Source organism: Hirundo rustica, chromosome 4 (assembly GCF_015227805.2).
Source record: "Hirundo rustica isolate bHirRus1 chromosome 4, bHirRus1.pri.v3, whole genome shotgun sequence".
Taxonomy (NCBI): domain Eukaryota; kingdom Metazoa; phylum Chordata; class Aves; order Passeriformes; family Hirundinidae; genus Hirundo; species Hirundo rustica.
Window position 1 is genome coordinate 68,205,840 of NC_053453.1, and position 19,292 is coordinate 68,225,131.

General features: G+C 44.3%; 1 protein-coding gene across 2 annotated transcripts in view; it reads right to left on the bottom strand.

The window, feature by feature from the left end:
* ETV6 (ETS variant transcription factor 6) overlaps positions 1-19,292 on the bottom strand; it is a 131,691-nt gene that overhangs the window by 66,199 nt on the left and 46,200 nt on the right. The window contains exon 2 of one of the 2 annotated variants that reach the window (XM_040063210.1): positions 13,381-13,507. In XM_040063210.1, coding sequence (XP_039919144.1) covers positions 13,381-13,507 — 127 coding nt within the window. The remainder of the gene's footprint in view (positions 1-13,380; positions 13,508-19,292) is intronic. The other variant, XM_040063212.2, reaches the window with a different exon arrangement.

The following is a 19,292-nucleotide window of genomic DNA, read 5'->3' on the forward strand; positions in this document are numbered from 1 at the left end:
ATTTCACACATACACTGCTGACTCTGTACACTGGAACCAGTAAAAACGAACTGAAAGACCCTTTCAAACCCAGGCCTCTGGACTCAAGCACAGCCCAACCCTCTTGTGTCTGCTTGCTGCTGCTGACTTGTGGGGAGGACAGCAATTCTGAGCCTGCTTAGCAACTCCTGTGACATAAAAGGCACCTTCCACCGTCTTCTGCACCCATTTTTTGTTTCATCATAGCCAGTAATTTTACAACTCTGCCTAAAAGAAATGGTTGTAACGCATTCTAAGTGCTAATTGGCTTCAAAAGAAAAAGGAAAAGTTACAGTCTCTCTGCATAAAACCTAAGTACTCGAGCAAGCCTTCTTTCCACAGGATCTAAATATATACATGCACATGGAGATACATGTGTCAGATTTAAAAAAAAAAAAATCAAAACTTCTCAGCTTTAAAATAAATTTTGATTGTTAACTCTTGTTAACTCCAGCGGAGTTTTTGTGCGCACATGTTCTCACTGCAAATGACGGAGCACCAGAAAGGCCACGCGTGAGAAGCTGTGTTCTGAGGGTTAATTCAGGACTAGATAGGTTCACCCAGAACTCTCACAAGAAAATCATAATTATGGAGAACTCACCCTAACACTACAGATCCAACCAATTTAAAAGACATCTGGATTTACTTCTGGGTGTTCTGTTGAACTGAATCAGCGCCAAACCTTCTGAGATTCAGCCACTGCTATTGCACACACTGATAACGGTGTGGCAGGAGGCCAGCAGCAAATACTGACTCCTTTAGCAGCCCAGCTGCTTCAGGTGTGCCCACCACAAACACAGCTCAGCTCGCTACCACTGTCACCTCCGCTGTCACTCCCAGCTCCTCTGCTTGGTTTTAAAACTGAGAGGGGGTGTAAAAATTGAAGATCTATAAATGCTCCAGCTCTTACAGACATTAAGTGCTATCCCTTGTTTCTACCTTGCTGAGCTCCAAGGCTTCAAATCCTGCACTAAACCTTCTCCTGCATGTGACCAGTTCACCACTACTCCTCAGCACACACTGCAGAGCCCTGAGAACACAAAGTGGAAGTAGAGAATGACTCCTGTAAGTTGGTTATGCTCACTTTCAACAAGCGAAAAACCACCAAGCGAGCTGTGGAGCAGTGATGAGGCAAGCCCCGTGTATTTAATAACAATATTTGTCACCACTGCCTATTAGTATTTAAAGAGCAGTAAAAAAAAACAAACCTCTAATAAAAAGATCAAGGTGCTTTGAACAATTACACAGCTGGCAACACAGTAATGACTACCCAGAGTAATGAAGCTAAAAGCCCAGAGGTAGTAAGACTACTAAGGAAGTTTCCAGGGAAGCAAGATACAAAGAAGTTTAACACAGAAAAACAACCAAAAAAAAGGAACAAAGAAGTATTTTGTACAGAGGGTTTTTCTGACAAAACGCCTTCACTGAATCGTGGAGAGGAAGCGAAAGCTAGCAAAGAAGTTAAAAATTGAAGGAGACAGATTGCTTGGAAGAAATCAGAACAAAAGAGAGAGTAGGAAGGAGGAACTTATACACATAAAGGGAGATTTCCCCTACTAGGAAATACACAAGGACCCACTCAAGTGGCAGAACTGAAATGAGTAACTGGTTTGTGGACCAGCAGGGACTGGGGCTACTTCCTTCTGCACTACCGAGAAGGAGGAAGTAGAAAGGGAGAAATTCTCAGTATTGCACAAACCAAACAGGCACAGTCATTCTTTCATCTCTCTTCCCCCAAACACCGGCCAAGTAAGTAGAAGCACAGCGCAAGCCTACAAATTTATTCACACTCACACACGTTCTGGAAAAAACTGTGGGAATTGCTGGAGACAGTGAGACAACAACTGCTCATTTCAGCAAGTCCCGTAGGTCACTTTTCACACCTCTTGAGCTGGCTCAACAAACCACTGGCTCAGCCCCAACATTTTCGCCCAGGACTTGTGCAATTTTGTTCCTGAGGGTCAAGCCCTGGTTATGGCCTCCTGAACCCTTCTCCTTTGCCACCACCACTTCTGTTGCTGGTGCCCAGGGTGGCCAAACCCCGCGCTCTGGAGCCTGTACGGAGGGAGGGTATAAATATCGCAGAATCTCTCTGCTGGCTTGAATTGATGGAAACGTTCTTTAAAGCTCAGCATCAAAGGATTCACTTTATAAGCTGCAAGCCTTGGTTCTTGTGCCAGCAGCGAGTTCTCCCCATAATGAATTAATGCCGTATTAATTGTGCACGTTCCACGGGCCTGCTGAGGAGGCGTGGCAAGGCCTGCACACGCAGATCAACCTCTCTGGGGCGGCCAAGCGAGGAGCACAGGGGACGGGAAGTAAAAAAAACCCCTCCAGGTGCCTACAAAGCAACGCCGCGTAAAGCAACGCGCTCAGGGGCTACGGAGAGGCACGTGCTGAGCCCTGCCGTGTCGTTCCAGAAACGAGGAGTGAGAGGGCCAGGGGGGATCTGCCACCAGCTGCACCCTTGTGCAACGCGCTCGGCTCCGGGCCAGCCGTGAGCGCCGTCAGCAGCCAAGAAGCCCGTGGCAGCTGAGTGCCCTCACGGGCAGGATTTGGCCACAAGTCACAAGATGCTGTGAAATGGCTGGAAAGAGAAAGGGGGAGGAGGAAAAGGGGGATTATTCCACCCCCTCTCTGCTGGCTGCCGGCACTGAGGAAGGGGCACGGTCGCCTTGCAGGGGCTTTGGCTCAACCAGCGCCGAACATCCAGCCCAGAGCGCCCACCTCACCCACCCCAGAAAACCAGGGAGAGCTCAGGACGGGAACCAGCAGGAAAAGAGCACGACCCAGCCGCCAACACCTCCAGGCATGATGCCTGTCCCCTGCTGTGCCTCAGGATCTTGCTGGAAACCCTCATCCATCACAGCTATGCAGGACATGCCAGCCTGCACAGACCCTTCCCTGCTGCAGCACAGAATCCAGGGACTAACTAAGGTCCAAGTGCTGCACAAGATGATTTACAAAGCACTCATCCTCTAGAAAACTCTCAAGGCAGTGGACACGTACGCATTTTCAACTGCAATCTGAACGACTGCTACAGCCAGCTTGGAATCTAACCTGCAAAGACATTTTCACATTAGCTCTTGCAGCAAATTCATTCAACTCTGTAAATTTTTATCGGGGTAAACAATTATTTGTTTCTCTGACGGTGCCGTGTGTTTGGTGTTCACTTTTTAGAGAATAAAAAAAAGCAGGACTGGCAAGGGAAAATGTTAACAGAAGTCCAAAGTGAAAGACATGAAATTAAAAATACATGAAACAGAACGGTAAAAAGGGGGAAGATAATGCAGAAAATTCAGAAGGTTTATAAACTAACTGCTCAGAATTGACTCAGCAAGTTACTTTTAGAAAAAATGAATTTATGTCTAACCATGCATTCACTACAGCATATCCACAGCAAATATGAAAAAAACCGCAGTTGAAGATCACGCAACTCATTCTGAGATGACAAAGCACCTTAGCAAACTACACATAGAGAAGCAATGAAATACAGCCACAAAGCAAAAGCATTAAGAATTCTGTGTAAAGCAGGTAAACTTTCCCTTCATGAGGGAGGCAAAATGCAATTTATGTTTGCCATATAAAAAGGTGTTTTGTTTTGGTTTTTTTTAACAGTGTTGTGAGAAGGACGAGCAGAAATAAAGAGACATTTAAACTTTACAAAATTAAATGTATAAATGCAGATTAAAAACTTAACGTATCTGGAAAGCAAATGGGTGCCAAACCTAAGACTTTTATTGTACACTGTCCCTTTCTTTCAGTAGTTTGAAATAAAAGCTAAACAGATCTCCCCACATTTTTTTTTAAATAAAAAGGTAGCTATTTACAGCTGCATTTAATGGAGCTGTTTCCTTTTCAGGAAGTATGTAGCTGGGAATTACTATCTGCCTGCATCGGAAATTCTTTCAGGGATACAAAAACCCAAAAAGGAAATTTCCCTTCAAAAATATTCTGTGTTTTTTTTTTTTTTTTTGCTGCTGGTGGGCATTTTAAAATAAAATGTCAGTGCTCTGACCAGCTCACAGCCCCGTTGGGATGTTTATTCTGTAAACAAGAAGCTTTAAGACACCTGAGGGAAATATTAAAAAAAAAAAAGCTCCTAGAGATCTTGAAGAGGGAGAAGGCTGAGAACATAGTAAGAAAATAACTCCCTATCAGGATATTGAGACAGTGCAAGTTCATTACCAGTGCTACAGTATCTACCTCTGAACTGAGCGTGTTTCTGCAGCTCACAGCCCCTCCCCGCTCAATTCACATGTTCTCCCTGCACCCTCAGGGCAGGAGTGGTGCACAGTCCAAAAGACAGTGAAACTCCACTCTTCCTGAGACAGGAGATGGAAGAAGCTCACAGGGGGTACCACACCCTCCTGCACCTCAGGACAGGGCAGAGGCCATGCAGGCACGGGTAGAGTAACGCTTCCCTGCAGGAGAAGTCCAAGTTCTCATAGTCCGTGGGATCCAGGTCTACGAGCAACTCTGGACTTGAGACAGTGAATCCCCAGCTAAAGAGAGCCCCTCAGTAAACTCTCAGATTGGAAAACATCCACTGTCTCCAAAGCAACCCCCATAACTGAGAATTTTGCCTTTATCCATCCTCTCCATTGACTGCAGAACACCCCATACTGTGCCTGTGGACTCTAAAGGCAGGAAGAACATGCTGGTTAATCACTGGAGACGTTAATTTCATTTTTAATTTTCATGGTATCATTTAACATTTTCATTTTCTGGTCTGTATAATTGCCATGGAGCTACCTGACCACGCTGCCAGTGCAGAGCAGACACTTTTTTTTTTTCAGTGGGATACAAAAGCATAGGGAGATCAAAACCAGACAGGCAGATGGAGTAAATAAAGCAGGGTGCTTCAGGCTATTCCTGGGGTATGACTTCCATGCATAAAAACTCATGAGGAAAGATTTGGAGTTAAGCAAGTTTCCTAATGCTTTGACTCTCAAAAGCCAATCAGTGGCGATTGTTTATTAACTCACAACATCACCAACCATATGCCTATTAAATATATAACCAACTTGTAACTTCTTGAACAAGGATCGCTGCTACATTAATAGCACCATGCTAGTGCTGCACAAAACATTTTACATGAGAGTGAGCACATTCCAATTTATTCATCCCATAAGTGAAGTGCACAAGCATTCCACAAGGCTGGATGCATTAAATGCTCCACCCTCATAAGAACCTCTGGAGAGTGATACTGAGAAGAGGCTCTTGGCTGAGGTGTTGGACTGGGCCTCCAAATCTGGATGGAATCATTTCACTAAAAATGTCTTCAAGAATCATTTAGTCCTTCTGCTCCAGCAGTAAAATGGGGAGTTCTAAAAGTGGCATAAAACCCCATTGAATGGATATGTTACCAGGCTGCATTTGTAAAGCACCAGAAGTGCCAGCACAGGAGAGGAAAGACATAGAAGTACAGCAGAAGGAGATCCAGCTTCTCCTAAAGGGCATCAAATAATTGTTTTCTTTCTGTGTGTGTATACACATGACCTACCACGTTAATTCCTGGGACCTCAAAGCTACAGCAGCTTTCTCCTTAGACACTATGTGCCCCTCTCAGTGCTGGACAGAGCTGCTCTTTTCTAACAGGCAGCAGCTCATCTCTGTCAAAAGATCATGATGCTGTGCTGCTTCTGCAGGGTTTTTTACCACACTTGTGTTTTGTTGCAAGGCTCTCACCACACAATGGTTTCTTACTGTGGAGTTGTTAGTCATGGCTTACACACAGTTTCTCTTCTGTGTTTTCTTTAGTTGTATGGCTGTTTATGAATGCCGCATTCTTTGCATTCATTTTATTTCTTATGAAAAATAGTTAAAAAAGGAGAGCATGGGAGCATTTATAATGTAATACAAGTGAAAAATTAAAGAGACATTTGGGATGGAAAGAGAAAAGCAAGCTAATTTTAGGTTCACTGATCTTGACAGCGTCCCTTTAAGACAAAGCTAAAAATGCTTCAAACCCAGCAATACCATAAATGTCCCGCTGCTTTTGCTTCTTATTCCTCTCCACACTTTCCAGGGGAATTCCACAAGGGATCAAGCTTGAATCCCATATTAAAGTGACACGGCTTCCTTTCCCCTCTGAACAGAGGTGAACGTGTATTTTGGAGCTTTAAAACCCTACAGCGAAGCTTTCCGAAAGGGTAAAACCTGCCTCAGCACCACCGGGACTCGCACACCGCCAGCTCTCCGGATCCTGAAGCACAGCTCTCTCTGACCTCCCACGCCAGGACTGCTTTGCAAGTTCCCACCGAGGCAGGAAGGATCTTCCCCCTCCACACGCTTCCACTGGGAACTGCCAGGGCAGGAAACTGCTGTTAACTCTGGGCAACAACCAGGCACGTTGGGAAAAAGAAAAACCGCTTGATTCTGTAATCTCTCAAGGAGGAGAAAGCAGCTCACAGCAAGGGAGCTCCCTTCACAGGTTTTTGCACACTTAACCTGGATGCTCCTGCCATAGCTACCAGGCAGCAGTAAGGAGTTAATAGGGTTAAACTCACCAGCTGTTTGCAAAAGTGACAATGGAAGGGGCCCTGTGGCACTGCAGTGCAAACCCAGTGACAAGGGGTTCGTTTCCTACAGGTGATGAACAAACACCAGACCAGAAACAAGCAAAGCAGGATCTTCATGATCCAAAGGCCACAGTTTTCCCGGTGGGATCAGTAAAGGGGTTTCACTCTTCCCAGCGCAACAGTCCATATAAAACGTTGGCACCTCTATTGTGCCCAGCCACGGCACAAGAATGACCCAGACTGGGCTTCCCACCCATCCAAGCTCCTTGTTTGGATGATCTCTTGGAGGCTGGCCTGAGATTCACCGTAAGGAACCCCTGGGATGCAGGGTGGAGCAGATGAGTTCAATTCAGGTGAGCACCAGAGGGTGCCTGTGGAATAGCCCACCTTGGGGTAGAGGCAGGCATGGAAAGTGCCACCCCAGCTCATGATTTCCATCCTGTTTGCCCAACAGATGGACACAGCCCAGAGTCCTGAAGGAGCTTTGCTGGGGTTAACCAAAGTAATGGGCACTGAGGCTGACAGGAAGGCTGGCTGGGATTTCCACACTCCAGTCAGCCTGTCAGTAGATTATTAACAGCTATAAACTGAAAGACCAGGAGGCACTGCTGGATGGACCCTCTCTGCAGAGCTCACAGTAAAAATGTGCAGGAATAGCCTATGATAGAAGACAAAGATGTAACATCAAGATTAAATACTGCAATAAGGTGTTAGCAAGCAGCGCCTTGGCCAGGCTTAATATTTTTTATTTTTATCTATTGGGTTGGTATTGGTTACACGTAAGGTAAAAAGCAGATTAGAGGAAAAGGTGAGGGCAGTAAGAAGGAAGAACAAGGCTTAAAGTGGCCATAATGTCAGAGAAGAGCAAAAAGAGGTCTAGGAGAAGCCAATCATTTGAGAAAGAGGCCAACTCAGGTCCCACGAAAATCAGTGGGAATTTAATCACTCATTTCAGCAGGACCAGGATTAGTCTTAGCCACTAATTTGACATTCTGGCCACCTCTCCCAGTCCCTTTGTCATATGAAGCTTTTATTTTATTTTCCCTGTATGTGCGTCAGTCAGTTTTGTTCCACACAGATCCTTCCAAAGCAAATATTTTTATTGCTTGCTGCTCTAAATGTGGCTTAGGGTAAAGGGCTTTTTTTCCCATCTCACTGCATACTTTCAGTTCAGTGCATTGAATATTCTAGTAACTAAACAACAATATGCTTAATGCTTCAAAGTGGCTTTCCAGCTGCTAGCCAAAATTGTAGAATAATTAACAGGTGCCAAAGGATTAATAAAAGGAGTAGCATAATTAATAGACACTATACAGAAAAAAATGAGTCCTTGGCAATCCCGAGTGTTGTTGTTTCCTCCTCCTTCTCTTAATTGTTTCCTGCATTCCTTTAATAAGGAAAAAAAAAAAAGAAAACTAGTGCCCTTAAAACACAAATGATACATAGAAACAACAATGCCTGGATCAGAAGAAAAAAACTGGCAACAAACTGCCTTCAGGTCTAATAAATGACTTAGTTTAAAGAAACTGCCCAACAACCTGTCCTACCTCACTACTCATGTCCACACAGAACTTTATTGCAGCTTGTGGTACAGCTAAGGTCACAAAGATGCCAAAGCAATTCAGAACCACTGGACTAATTCCCACCAAATCAGAGTAGAAAATAGTGATACAAACAGCCATGCAGAAAGATTCCTATGAAACACTCACCAAAAACTTAAGGGCCTTTAGTATAATCATTGCAGAAAACTAAACAAATTTCCTTTCTGTCCTTAATGAGGGAAGTAGAATAAGGAGTAACAACAGGGGACACAGAGATACTGAAAATAAAAAATGTCATCTCACTTGCTGGATGTGACCAGGTTTGCATTCTGTGAAGTTTATCCATATTAGCTGTGACACTGGGAAACCAAAAACCAGAACCCAAGCCTACACTGGAAACAAAAAGCACTCAATTTTACAAATAGGTCTTTAGCTTTCCCTGCCACCACAATGCCCCAAAAGTGAGTGGAGTCAAGACAACACTGCAGTCCCAAAGTTCTGCCCTATGAGGTGACGCATGTACTGTGACACTTCGAGTGTGTCACTGCACTCTGAACATCAGTGCAAACTGTTGGGGGTTCAGGAAAAAAAGGCAACAGCAAGGAAAATCAGCTGTTGCCAAGAAGAATTGCTTTGTGTGTACAGAAGAGTATATGCAGCGTGTCTTACTATGACAACGGGCTGCAGACGTGTGAAGGATGCCAACACTAAGGAGAGAAGAGCAATTAGTTCAGAGGAACAAATGAGCTCGTTTTCATGTTTGTATCAATAGAAAACTCTGAAATCTTTGCCCATGAGATCCCTCTCCCTGAACAAACACACACACGTTCCCAAGAGAAGATGCCCTTCAGAGATAAAAATCAAACTGTACAAATCAACATAAGCGTGCAAAGGGGAATGATGTTGCACTGGATCAAAGCATGCAACAAGTCCTTTCTCAGCACTGGGATTTCTTCTGTCTCTCTTGCTGAAGTAGTTTTATATTGAAGGAGACAAAAGAAAACCATGAAGCCTGTAGCACATATTTACAGTTGCTGTTTTAGCAGGCAAACCATCCTATTTTAATCTTGTGTATTACATAAAAGGAAAAAGCTGTTTTCTCCCTAATTCAGAGAATATTAATAGACACAGGGAAGGGTTCTCATATCCATCTCTTCGTGCTGTATCCTTTATCCAATTCCAAGAACTTTTTACTACAAGGCATTGGCCACAGCATAAAATAAGTAGCTAATGACATTTTACAGATGAGACAAAGAGAGAGGCTTTAATAAAACTGAAATTAAAAAAATACAGAACCCCATCACAAACCCCCACCACTAAAATGGAGTATTTCCCCAGAGATAAGGATTATGTAAATAGTTCCAGAGGATTTCCACCTACCTCTACATTTTTCATTATCACAATACCTGGGCAGTTTTTGTATTATTTTTCAAAACATTAAGAGTCTTCGCACTCATGGGTTTTTTTCATTTTACAGTGGAGGAGCTAAAACAAGGTGTCCAAGGTCCCAGAAGGCACCAAGGGCAGCACCTTATGTGTGAGCTGAACTTGCTTCTCTCCAATCCTCAGTAAAAAATGTCCATTTTCCAAACTTTCCCTCTATCTGACATTAGTGTAGTCTAGTGGAGATCATACATGCTGCAAAGCTGCCATGGCAGACACGCCAGGGACAGAGAGCAACTGTGTTCTGACTACATTCTTGAAAAGTAGGAAAGGATATTCCCCAGCTCCCCACCGATATTTTGCTGACAATGCCCCCAATACTCTGTTCCCACTGGATGTCGGGCAGACAAGTATGCTTAAAACTATGGGTCAAAAGTTCCTTACAGAGGAGTGCAGCACCAGAGAAAGGTATGTTTTATCCAGAAATGATTCTTACTAAATCCCAGAGATTTAAAGTCTGATTACACTGCATTTCTATACAACAGGCTGGCTGGGGAGAAAGCAGCTACTTAAAACATGAAAGGCTGTGTGAGAAGGGGAAAGTGCCTTCACATCAACCCCAGAAAAAGCTGTTTGTCTATATAATTTTAGCTCTGTTGTCCAAAGAGAAGGAAGCTTGTAGCAAAGACAGGTCCACATTCCACCCTTCCAAACTGCACTTCCTTTTCCAGTGTCTGGATAAAATCAGCTTAGCCTACCTGAGGCTCATTTGCTCACTAAGCAGTAAGAAATGATTTATCACACCAAAGGAAAATGCTCTATCTGATACTGTTGCTGTTGGTGCTCTCAGAGCGCTCCGAGAACAGAGAAATTTCCTATCAGGAGATATAAAACTGCCTGAATCCCGAGTGCTTCACATGTTCCATGTGAAACATTTGTCTCCAGGTCTCTCTTTGGGTCAGCTGCTCTTTTCAGCTGCACCTGCAGCACAGGTACGTGAAGATGAGTGGGTTGGGACTGAACCCTGCCTTGGTTTTGTTGAACGCCATCAGAATGTCATGGAAACAGGAGTGGAAGCCTGAACCTATCAGCTGTGTGTGTGTGAGTGGAGGAATTTACCACATCTCCCTGTTCCACTGGAATGAGTGAGGGCTGCAAGAAGTTATTATGTTCCACATAAACAGCAAAAACTACCGTCGGGATGGAACCAAACAAAATCTCAGACCTAGAAAATCCTCGGACTTTGCAGATTTGAACCCAGCCTTCACACACAGCCTGAACTACAAATTTGTTACTTTGCCTGACTTCTGAGGCAGTTTGGATTTAAGATCGAAGTCGTACCTCAGACACATCTCTAAAAATAAACAAAAAATAAATGAGAGGAGTCCATGCAGGAACTGAAAAACCCTGTATTAATACCTCTTAAAAACTCATGACACAAAATCCAAGAGGCACTGAGTTATTTCTATGCATGGTGTTAACAAGACTATTGGAACATCATCTTCATTTCTGTTGTCTTCACTTTAAGAAGGATGTCTGAAGTGGGAGACAGTTCACAGAGGTGATAAAAACAGGATTTGAAATCTGAAAGCTTACACAGGAAGACTGACAGCCTTAAGAACCTCTCTTCCTATCCAGTTTAGCCAAGAAAAGGTTAAGAAGTGACTATCTAAAAGCACCTATATCAGGAGGAGTCTTTTGACAATATTTAGCAGGAAAGGCGATAATGAGATCTAATAGTTGGAAACTGAAGCTTGACTAATTCAAACTATAAATAGGGCACTTCAGAAAAAAAGCAAATAAGGAGATAATTAAGTATTAAAAGAACATCTAGAGACCTTATATCCTCCTCATCACTTAAGTTTTTTACATGAAGAGCAGAAATCTTTCTGCACATGTTGTAGCTCAGTTACTGGACCTAAACACAGCAGTTACTGCATGAAGTTTTGTAACAAAAGTTATATCAGAGGTTGTTTTAGAAATTCAGAATGGCTGCTCCTATGTAGCTATGTACTTTGAGTGGTTTTAACAGTGTTTGGGTGGTCTCTTGGCTGCCAGCAGTGTTTTGTGTCAATACTGACTGCACACTGAGCTACAAAATACTCCACTGCCATTGACTCCAATTAGTAAGGCTATGTAAATGTGTTCCATGTTGTTTATGACCTCAGACACTAACTTTATGGAAGGCTATTTCACAGATATTTCATGATTAATCACCTGTGCTTTTACACTGCAACAAGTCAGACTGGTGTAGAAATACTAAAGGGAAAGAAGCCTTGCAAGTTTAAAAATGTGCCAGCCAAAAGAACAGAAAAACCAAAACAAGAGTCAAGGTGAAAGGTTGGATCACATTCTAAAAATACTGTGAAAAGAAGTCTTCACTGGGAGGAAGCTTTATAAATCCTGCATGCTGGCCAGCTGATGGGAAGGAAGCAGGTACAACATGTACCACCACTTTCAGTATCAAGAGTCTCTGCTTCCCTGCCTTATGCATCTGCCAGACACAGAGGGGAGGGCAATAAGTAACTGGAATCCCAGCTGTGGAGTGGACACACAGGCTCCCACAGCAGAATTAACAGTACTAACTACTGCAATGAGGAAAAACCACAAAGATCTGGGGTTATACAGCAGCAGCAGGGAGAAGGTACCTTCTGGAGAAAAACTGCTTGTGTTGGGTATTTTTGTGCCTACTTTGGGCTAAGCATAGAAATGCCCTGTAAATGAGGCAGGCAATTCCTCCCCAGGCCAGGGGAACAGCTGAGCAGCCACAGACATGTGCAAGCCAGGCCTGGGAGCTCAGGCAGGGACCAGACACGGTCAGAAACACTACAGCAGCAGCTCCCACTGCCACCAGGAAGCACAGAAAACTGGGCCAGGCAGGACATGAGACACAGCACGGGGCAGAGTAACTCAGTGGCCAGCAAGGGAGTGAGCACAGGATTACAGAAATGCTTTAAACACAGTTTGCATCCAGAAAAGGAGTGTGTGTGGAAGACAGCTGAGGACAGGAATAAGTGTCTTGTGATAAACATGGACCTCCTCCTCTTCCCCCTGCAAAATCCCAAACCTGTTTGTCAGAGGGCAAAGCACAAAGTTTTGTTTGCTCCTGGCTCTCTTGTTCATTGTTGTTTAAGTACCCCAGGAATGTAACACCTGACAAAAGTTTACTTAAAACATCTTTATTTCCATCAGAACTGCTTCCCCTCCAAAAAGGAAAATTCCACTCTTCTGGTCCCCCTCCTAACTCACCTCTCACTGGCCAACAGTCCTTGGCCTTTCCTATTTGTCAAACACTAAATCACCTCAGCAAGGAAGTACCTGGCTCCTACCTTGCCCTCAGCTCCAGTTTCCGTTCCAGCGTCAGTGATTATGTCCTTCCTCCTTTGCAGCATCCTTCTGTGCTCAGCTAAGCTCACTCCTCCTCCTTTCCCTGGCAGCACTCACGCTCTACACTGGAGAGCCTGGGCATCACAAGTATTTGAGACCCCTGAGAACCTGGAAATAGCCACAGCACAAATGCATTCCACTTGCCACAGCTGGTGAAACTCTGACCTTGCGCTGCAGAACGTAACCGAGCAATTCCAATAAAGCGGAAGGAAGCCCAGCACTTCCCGGCAAAACAAACCCTCCATATTTGTGCCTGTCACGAGAAACAGGCCAAATGCTCGACAAGGGGCGCAGGAGATGGGAGGGGAGATTCAGTGTACTGTGTTTAAGAGTCATTTTCTTCAGTTAAAAACAACAGCTAGGAAAACCAAACCAGCTAGAGCTTATTTAAAAAAAAAAAAAAAAAAAAAAAAGAAGTATAAAGCCAGGGACTTCCCTGCTCTCTTTCATAAAACCAGAAATAACTCCCCACCCTGCCCCTCCCCTCCTCAGTCCAAGAACTTCAGCAGCCTCGTGCTGACACTCACGCAGGTGTGCTGGCAGTCTGATGGTGTCTTCCTCCATCCTGATCGCTTGAGGCACTGGGACATGTAGTGGTGACGAAGCGTAATTCGGTACCGGGCTCGCTGGAGGTGTGTACGAAATTCTTTCCTGCTGTTAAAAGAAAGTGGGGGGGGGAGGGAGAGAAAGAGAGAGGACAACGTGAACTTTGGAACAGAGGTATGAAAACATGGCAGAGGAGGTGGATGTGGGTGGAAGGAAGGAAGTGTGTGCCTGGTGATGTGAGCAGCACTAGTGATGCACCAGCTGCCCAGGGAGCCCCAGAGCACACACAGAACGCTGGTGGCCAGCGCTGCCCAGTGCTGCAGGGGGGCCAGGCACCTTTCAGGGTGGCAGGATTAATTTTCAAAAGGGTCTTTTCAGAATTTGGCCAAAGGTTTTATGTCAGTGAAATTCTGACAGCAGCTCCGTGATACACACATGATGAGTACCACTGAAGTGCCAAAACCACTTAACCTTATGCTAACAAATCAGTCATGATCTGAATAAGCTAAGTGTTTAGCACTATACTCCTTCCTACCATTTTAAAGACATTAATCAATAACTTTTGTCATTGCTGCAGAAAAACATCACTAAAGACTACTTCCATTTACCATCAAGTAATTTAGTACTCTTGTTTTTGCTAAATGAGTTACTATAATCTTCTTTGAAGTAGTTTAACTTGAACCCAAATACAGTCAAATAGAGTTAAAGGGCAACTTGAGAATGTTGTGTTAGTTTCATCATTGTCACAGTTAGGTTTTTACTTATGAAAATGCCTGACGAGAAATCTAAGACTGAAAGTTCACGTTATCTGACGGGAAAATTCTTCCATGTTCTAAGCCTCCAATCACGTACTCCAAGCATAGCACAAAATATACCCTTTGTAAATAAACACAGCCACAAGTTTACAGGAACATAAAAAAAACCATTATCATATGCTTCCTGGAAGGTAAGACATATTACTCTCCAGAACCATGCTACTGCCATGTAATGGTGCCAGTGCAAAGAGTACGGATTTACATCCCTGCACACATGGAAGCAGAAGGAGCTACAGTAATTTCTGAGCATTTCCAGGACAGTACGAGTGCAGCTTCTCATCCCAACCTTGATCTCCGGCAAACGGAAAAGACAAATTTGGTGCTGGACCAAGAGAAGGTAATTGCTTCCATGACAAACCACAGCATTATCACAGCCATGAGACAGGAAAATAGACTGAGGCTGACAGAGGCACCTGCAGAATGTAATGCAAGCACCCTTGCCAACAAAAGGGAAGGGGAGGTTTGCAAAAAACTCCGCGGGCAGATTAGGTGACATCCAAAAATAAAGGGAACACCTAGAAAGCCTTGCAGCCACTGCTTCAAAGCAAGCCCAGTTCATTCTTTTGCAAGGTGCTGTTTGCTGCTCAGGAGCTCAGGCAGGACCAGAAGTTCAGCCTCAACATCAGGAGTCCCACCACAACACCCTGTAACCACATGGCAGAGAAGACTGACAGCATGTGGAGAACAAACTGTGATAGGTTTAGACAGAGTGAGAAGACAAGCCTGTTTCACTCCACCATCACTTTGTAATTTCTGCAAGTATGGCCCCTGTGGCTGTCAGCTCAGTAGTTTTTAAAAAGAAATTATTCCATCTTATGTTCCTGTCTCCCACAAACTCAGTTTCTTTCTAATCGCTGTCCAGGCAACAGCAACCCATCAGCTTGCACAAATACAGTTTTTTGCAGTTCCCAAACGGGGATATTCATTGTGATGCCATGCAAGATGCACTGTGGAGCTACAAGGCATTATTTGGTTTTCAGCTTCCCCAACTCAGACTGGCTGCCTCTGTGCTTCCCATTCCAGAGGTGTGGCTCTCCATGCCCATCTGCACCTCTCCCCCTGGGGCACAGCATCCCTGGAGGGGAGGGAGAGCAGGCACTTCCCAGCATTTCCTGCTGCGGTGCACAGCGCAGATAATTGAACCACACCGCAGCTGCTCGCTCTGTCATGGATATCTGTAAAGGAGGAACACTTCTGAAACATGGCCACACAGATGCCTGCCTCTGCTGACGGGCACTAGAGGATAGGTGGGACACACGAAGTCCTGTCCTCCCTCCTGAAGAATGCAGGATACAGTCCATGCTCAGGTCACATTTCGTGCTCACTGAAACACCACCGCAAAGACAAAGTGGCTTCAAAGGGTCTCCTCACTGCCCAAGAGCAGGTGGAAAATGAAATTTAATCCAGAACACGTCCACTTCCCTCAAGACCCAGGAGGTGCTGTGTCAAAGCAAGGCATTATGCTTCCAGTATTTGCTGCCTTTACTGATCAATCTCTTAAAGGCATACCATAACTTGATTTATACCGTGACAGTTTCATTGAGGTTTACTGTTTTAAACAAATGCATTTGATTAATTGTTTCCTAGTATTCATAAGGACAGGACAGCCAAAACCAAACAAGATATGGAACTGCAGTTACTCTTCCCACACATCTTGGATGTCCACAGTACTGTGTGAACTACTATTTGCAGAAGGCATTTTACTGGGCACCAAGGGGAGTTAACTATCCAATTCCTATTAGTGCCTTTCAAATGCCCTCCCTTGCTAATCCTGCATTTTTCTGTCAGCACCTTTAGCCTAAATACCAAAGCAATTTACAGACATTAGGTAAGTCTTTTTCTTTTTATTAGACACACAGACAACCTGAGTTACAGCAAGAGCGCAGCTCAAATGAGCTAAGCAATTTCAGAGTTAAACTGTCTTGAGAAAGGACAGCATGTGTCTCTCAAGGGCAATACATTTAACAATTGCACGCTGAAAGAGCCGCCCTTTAACTGTCCTGTTAAGATTTCCAAAAGGTGTGGAATGGTAATGGCACAGGGAGGTCAAGACACCGGGCTGGTGGAAAAAATTAGCTTCATCCCTGTTTGCAGCATGGGGCAGTGAGGTGGCTGGCAGCAGCACTGCAAACCCCGGTCCAGTTCTACAACCTGCCCCTGCTCTGTGCTCAGGCACACGCAGAGCCCAGCCTGCACAGGCAGTGCACAAAGTCACATGTGCTCCTCCAGGCTTGCTGAGGCTTTTTAGAGTCACGTTTCCAGGAGGTACCTGCTGTGCTCACACCACTGAGAACGGACTGCATTAATCTTCACAACTCCAGAACTGCCCAGCGCTTCTCTCCTGGAACCCACCAAACAAAAACATGGCTGGTGTCTCATTCTAAGGTTATGCAACCTGATACTCTGCTGCTAGGAATTTTTCTGAAAGCCTTTCCTAACCAGTCAAGTTTAATATTTCCCTTTGTATTAAGGCCAAGAATAGTAGGCTCCTTCAAGCCACAGCTTGGGAGGAAAGATAGGTAAGTGCTGGTAGAACCTGCATGAACCTTGAGTGTTCTTGAGCAAACAGCCTTGCTGCAGCTAAATCTACTGGTAAAAAAAAAAAAAAAAAAAACAAAAAACTAAATCAATACATATTTGATGTGGTCCTGTGAGAGTTTTGGTGATGAGTGCTAAGAAAAAGCTTGGTACTACCACATTCCATATTCACCACCTGCCAGGGGACTCTATAAACATCTAAACCTACAAGTGACCAAATGCTCAGCCCCAAACAATTACCAGCTAAGAAATTTCAAAATAGCAACTCCTGAGCATTTTGCCAGTAGCCACAAAGAGGTGACTAAAACAGAGGGCATATTGCTTGCTGTCATCATTTTTGATCGGTTTCTTCAGCTCACAGGGAGTCAAGAAAGTTTCACCATGAAATTTCATGTTGCTTACAGTAATTGAAGAGCTACACGAGGTCAATTTTTATGCAAGGCCCTCCCTGGGGTTTACTCTGGTGGCTGGTGCTCCAAGAGTGCCACCTGGACAATCAGCCAGGTCTGCTGAGAGCAGGACGTGCTTTCACCTGCCCAACTGAGCAGAGACAGGCTGAAACACAGGGCTAAAAATCAAGGGAACCTATGGGTTCTTTCTCTTTACTAAATATTCAGCTGCTGAGAATGCCACAGAGCAAACCATCCTGTCTAAATCCAAAGCTACACTGACAATGTCTGTGTAGTAGGTGTGTATCTAACAGCTGACTAGACTCCCAAAGGCATCAAAGCACACGCTGATTCCAGTCTGAAGAACTGGAGTACATCCTTTACTGACAAAATCTATCTGAACAGAATTTTCTCTGTCAGGAACACAGATTATTAATATTTTTATTTTAGCAACGTGAATTAAAAAATCAAAGTATCAAAATTAAATTTAAAAGAAATCTAACAGTTGAGGATGAGGGAGGCTGCAAATAAAAATAGCTTCAGGCTTTTGATATCATTTCACCCTTCTAAACTCCAAAGCAACAGCCTTGCAATCTGATAGTCTTTTTGTCCCCTTACTACGTTCACTCAGATGGCAGGCACAAAGAATATACACGTTTTTGTAGAAATGAAATAAAATATGTAAGAAAGTCTGCTAAGCAAGCTCTGATGTTGTCCCAATGACATGATTACTTCAGTAGCTGGATAGGTGGTATAGCAAAACTACCTTTTTTAATAGATAAAGCAAAAAATGCAATACCTGTGCAGCAGTTTCCAGGAAACCAAAACAGCCAGTGTGGTCTGCAAATACCTTGTGCTGGACAGAAAAAGCAGCTGACCCTAATCACTGCATAAAAATTTTCTCCTATAGTGCACATAATGATACCACATAGGGAGAAAGGAACTGAGAGGGAAAGCTGGCACACATTTGCCTCCCAGGATGCTGGTGTACCTATGCCATGAAATGAAAAAACAGGCTAAGGGACCAGGGGAGCCTGTGAGGGTCAGGTCTTCCTTCTCTGGATCCTCATAGGAGTAGGTGGCTCGAGTATAGCAGAGGGGGAAAAAGTGCCTTAGAGACAAGGGGGGGCTGGGGGGAAATGATTTGTTTGCAGGAAAAATTCAGAGTGCCCTGAACATCTGAGCACCCAGCAGGGCAATGACAGCAAAACAGCCACAGAGCAGCATAGGGGAAAACAGCAGGAGATTCAAGTAAGTCAATCCTTAGGGAAGGAAGCGAGGAGAAGAGGAAAGGGAAGGAAGACAGATGCACCATTTACCATTGTTTTACCACAGTGGATCTGAAAGTCCAGAAGACCACTATGAGATGAGCTACATGGTCTAACATAGGGAGCAGGAAGGAAATCAGAGCCCCTAATGGAGTGCATAGCACATCTGGGGACTTTGGTCACTGGTACAGTTTGCATGTTCCAACTTCTGCTAGGGACAAAGGCTCAGGCTCCAGAAAAAGCCAACAAGAGCACTGCAGTAACAGGGTATGAAATCAACTCTCCACTTTCCTCCCTTCCCCCAGCTGCTGTCGTCTTCTTAATTTCCACAGCAGACATCTCCTAATTTTTGATCCCATTAATATAGCAATTCACGTCAAATCTACAGCAGCATAATCAGCACGCTATCAGTAATTACAGAAATTAAAACAAACACAGTTCTCTGGAATGGACCTTATGCAAAGCAGCACTGGGAAAAGATTAACATCTCGTTTCCTGGGCAGAGAGCAGAGATTTTTGTCAGTAACCTTAGCAATTTTGTCAAGTTCAGTTCCACCCTGACTCCTCCCTCCAGCCTGTCCTCCCTGCTCAGGGGCAGGTGATGGCTCTCCTCTCATGTCTCAATCCCCTCTCAAGCAAATAAAAAACAAACACAGCGGTGCAATGGGAAGGGGAAAGGAGACTGTGGGGAAGTTCATGCTTCTCCCATAGTGATTACAGCCACTGTCCTAATTAAATTAAAATTGTACAGACAGCAATACCAATGCACTCAAGTGCTATGAAAAAGCAGCTTGAGGAGGTCAATGCTGTCATTGGAAATGCCATGATAGAGCTGCATTATTGTGTAAGTACACCAAAATATTTCAAACTGGCAAGTATCAAA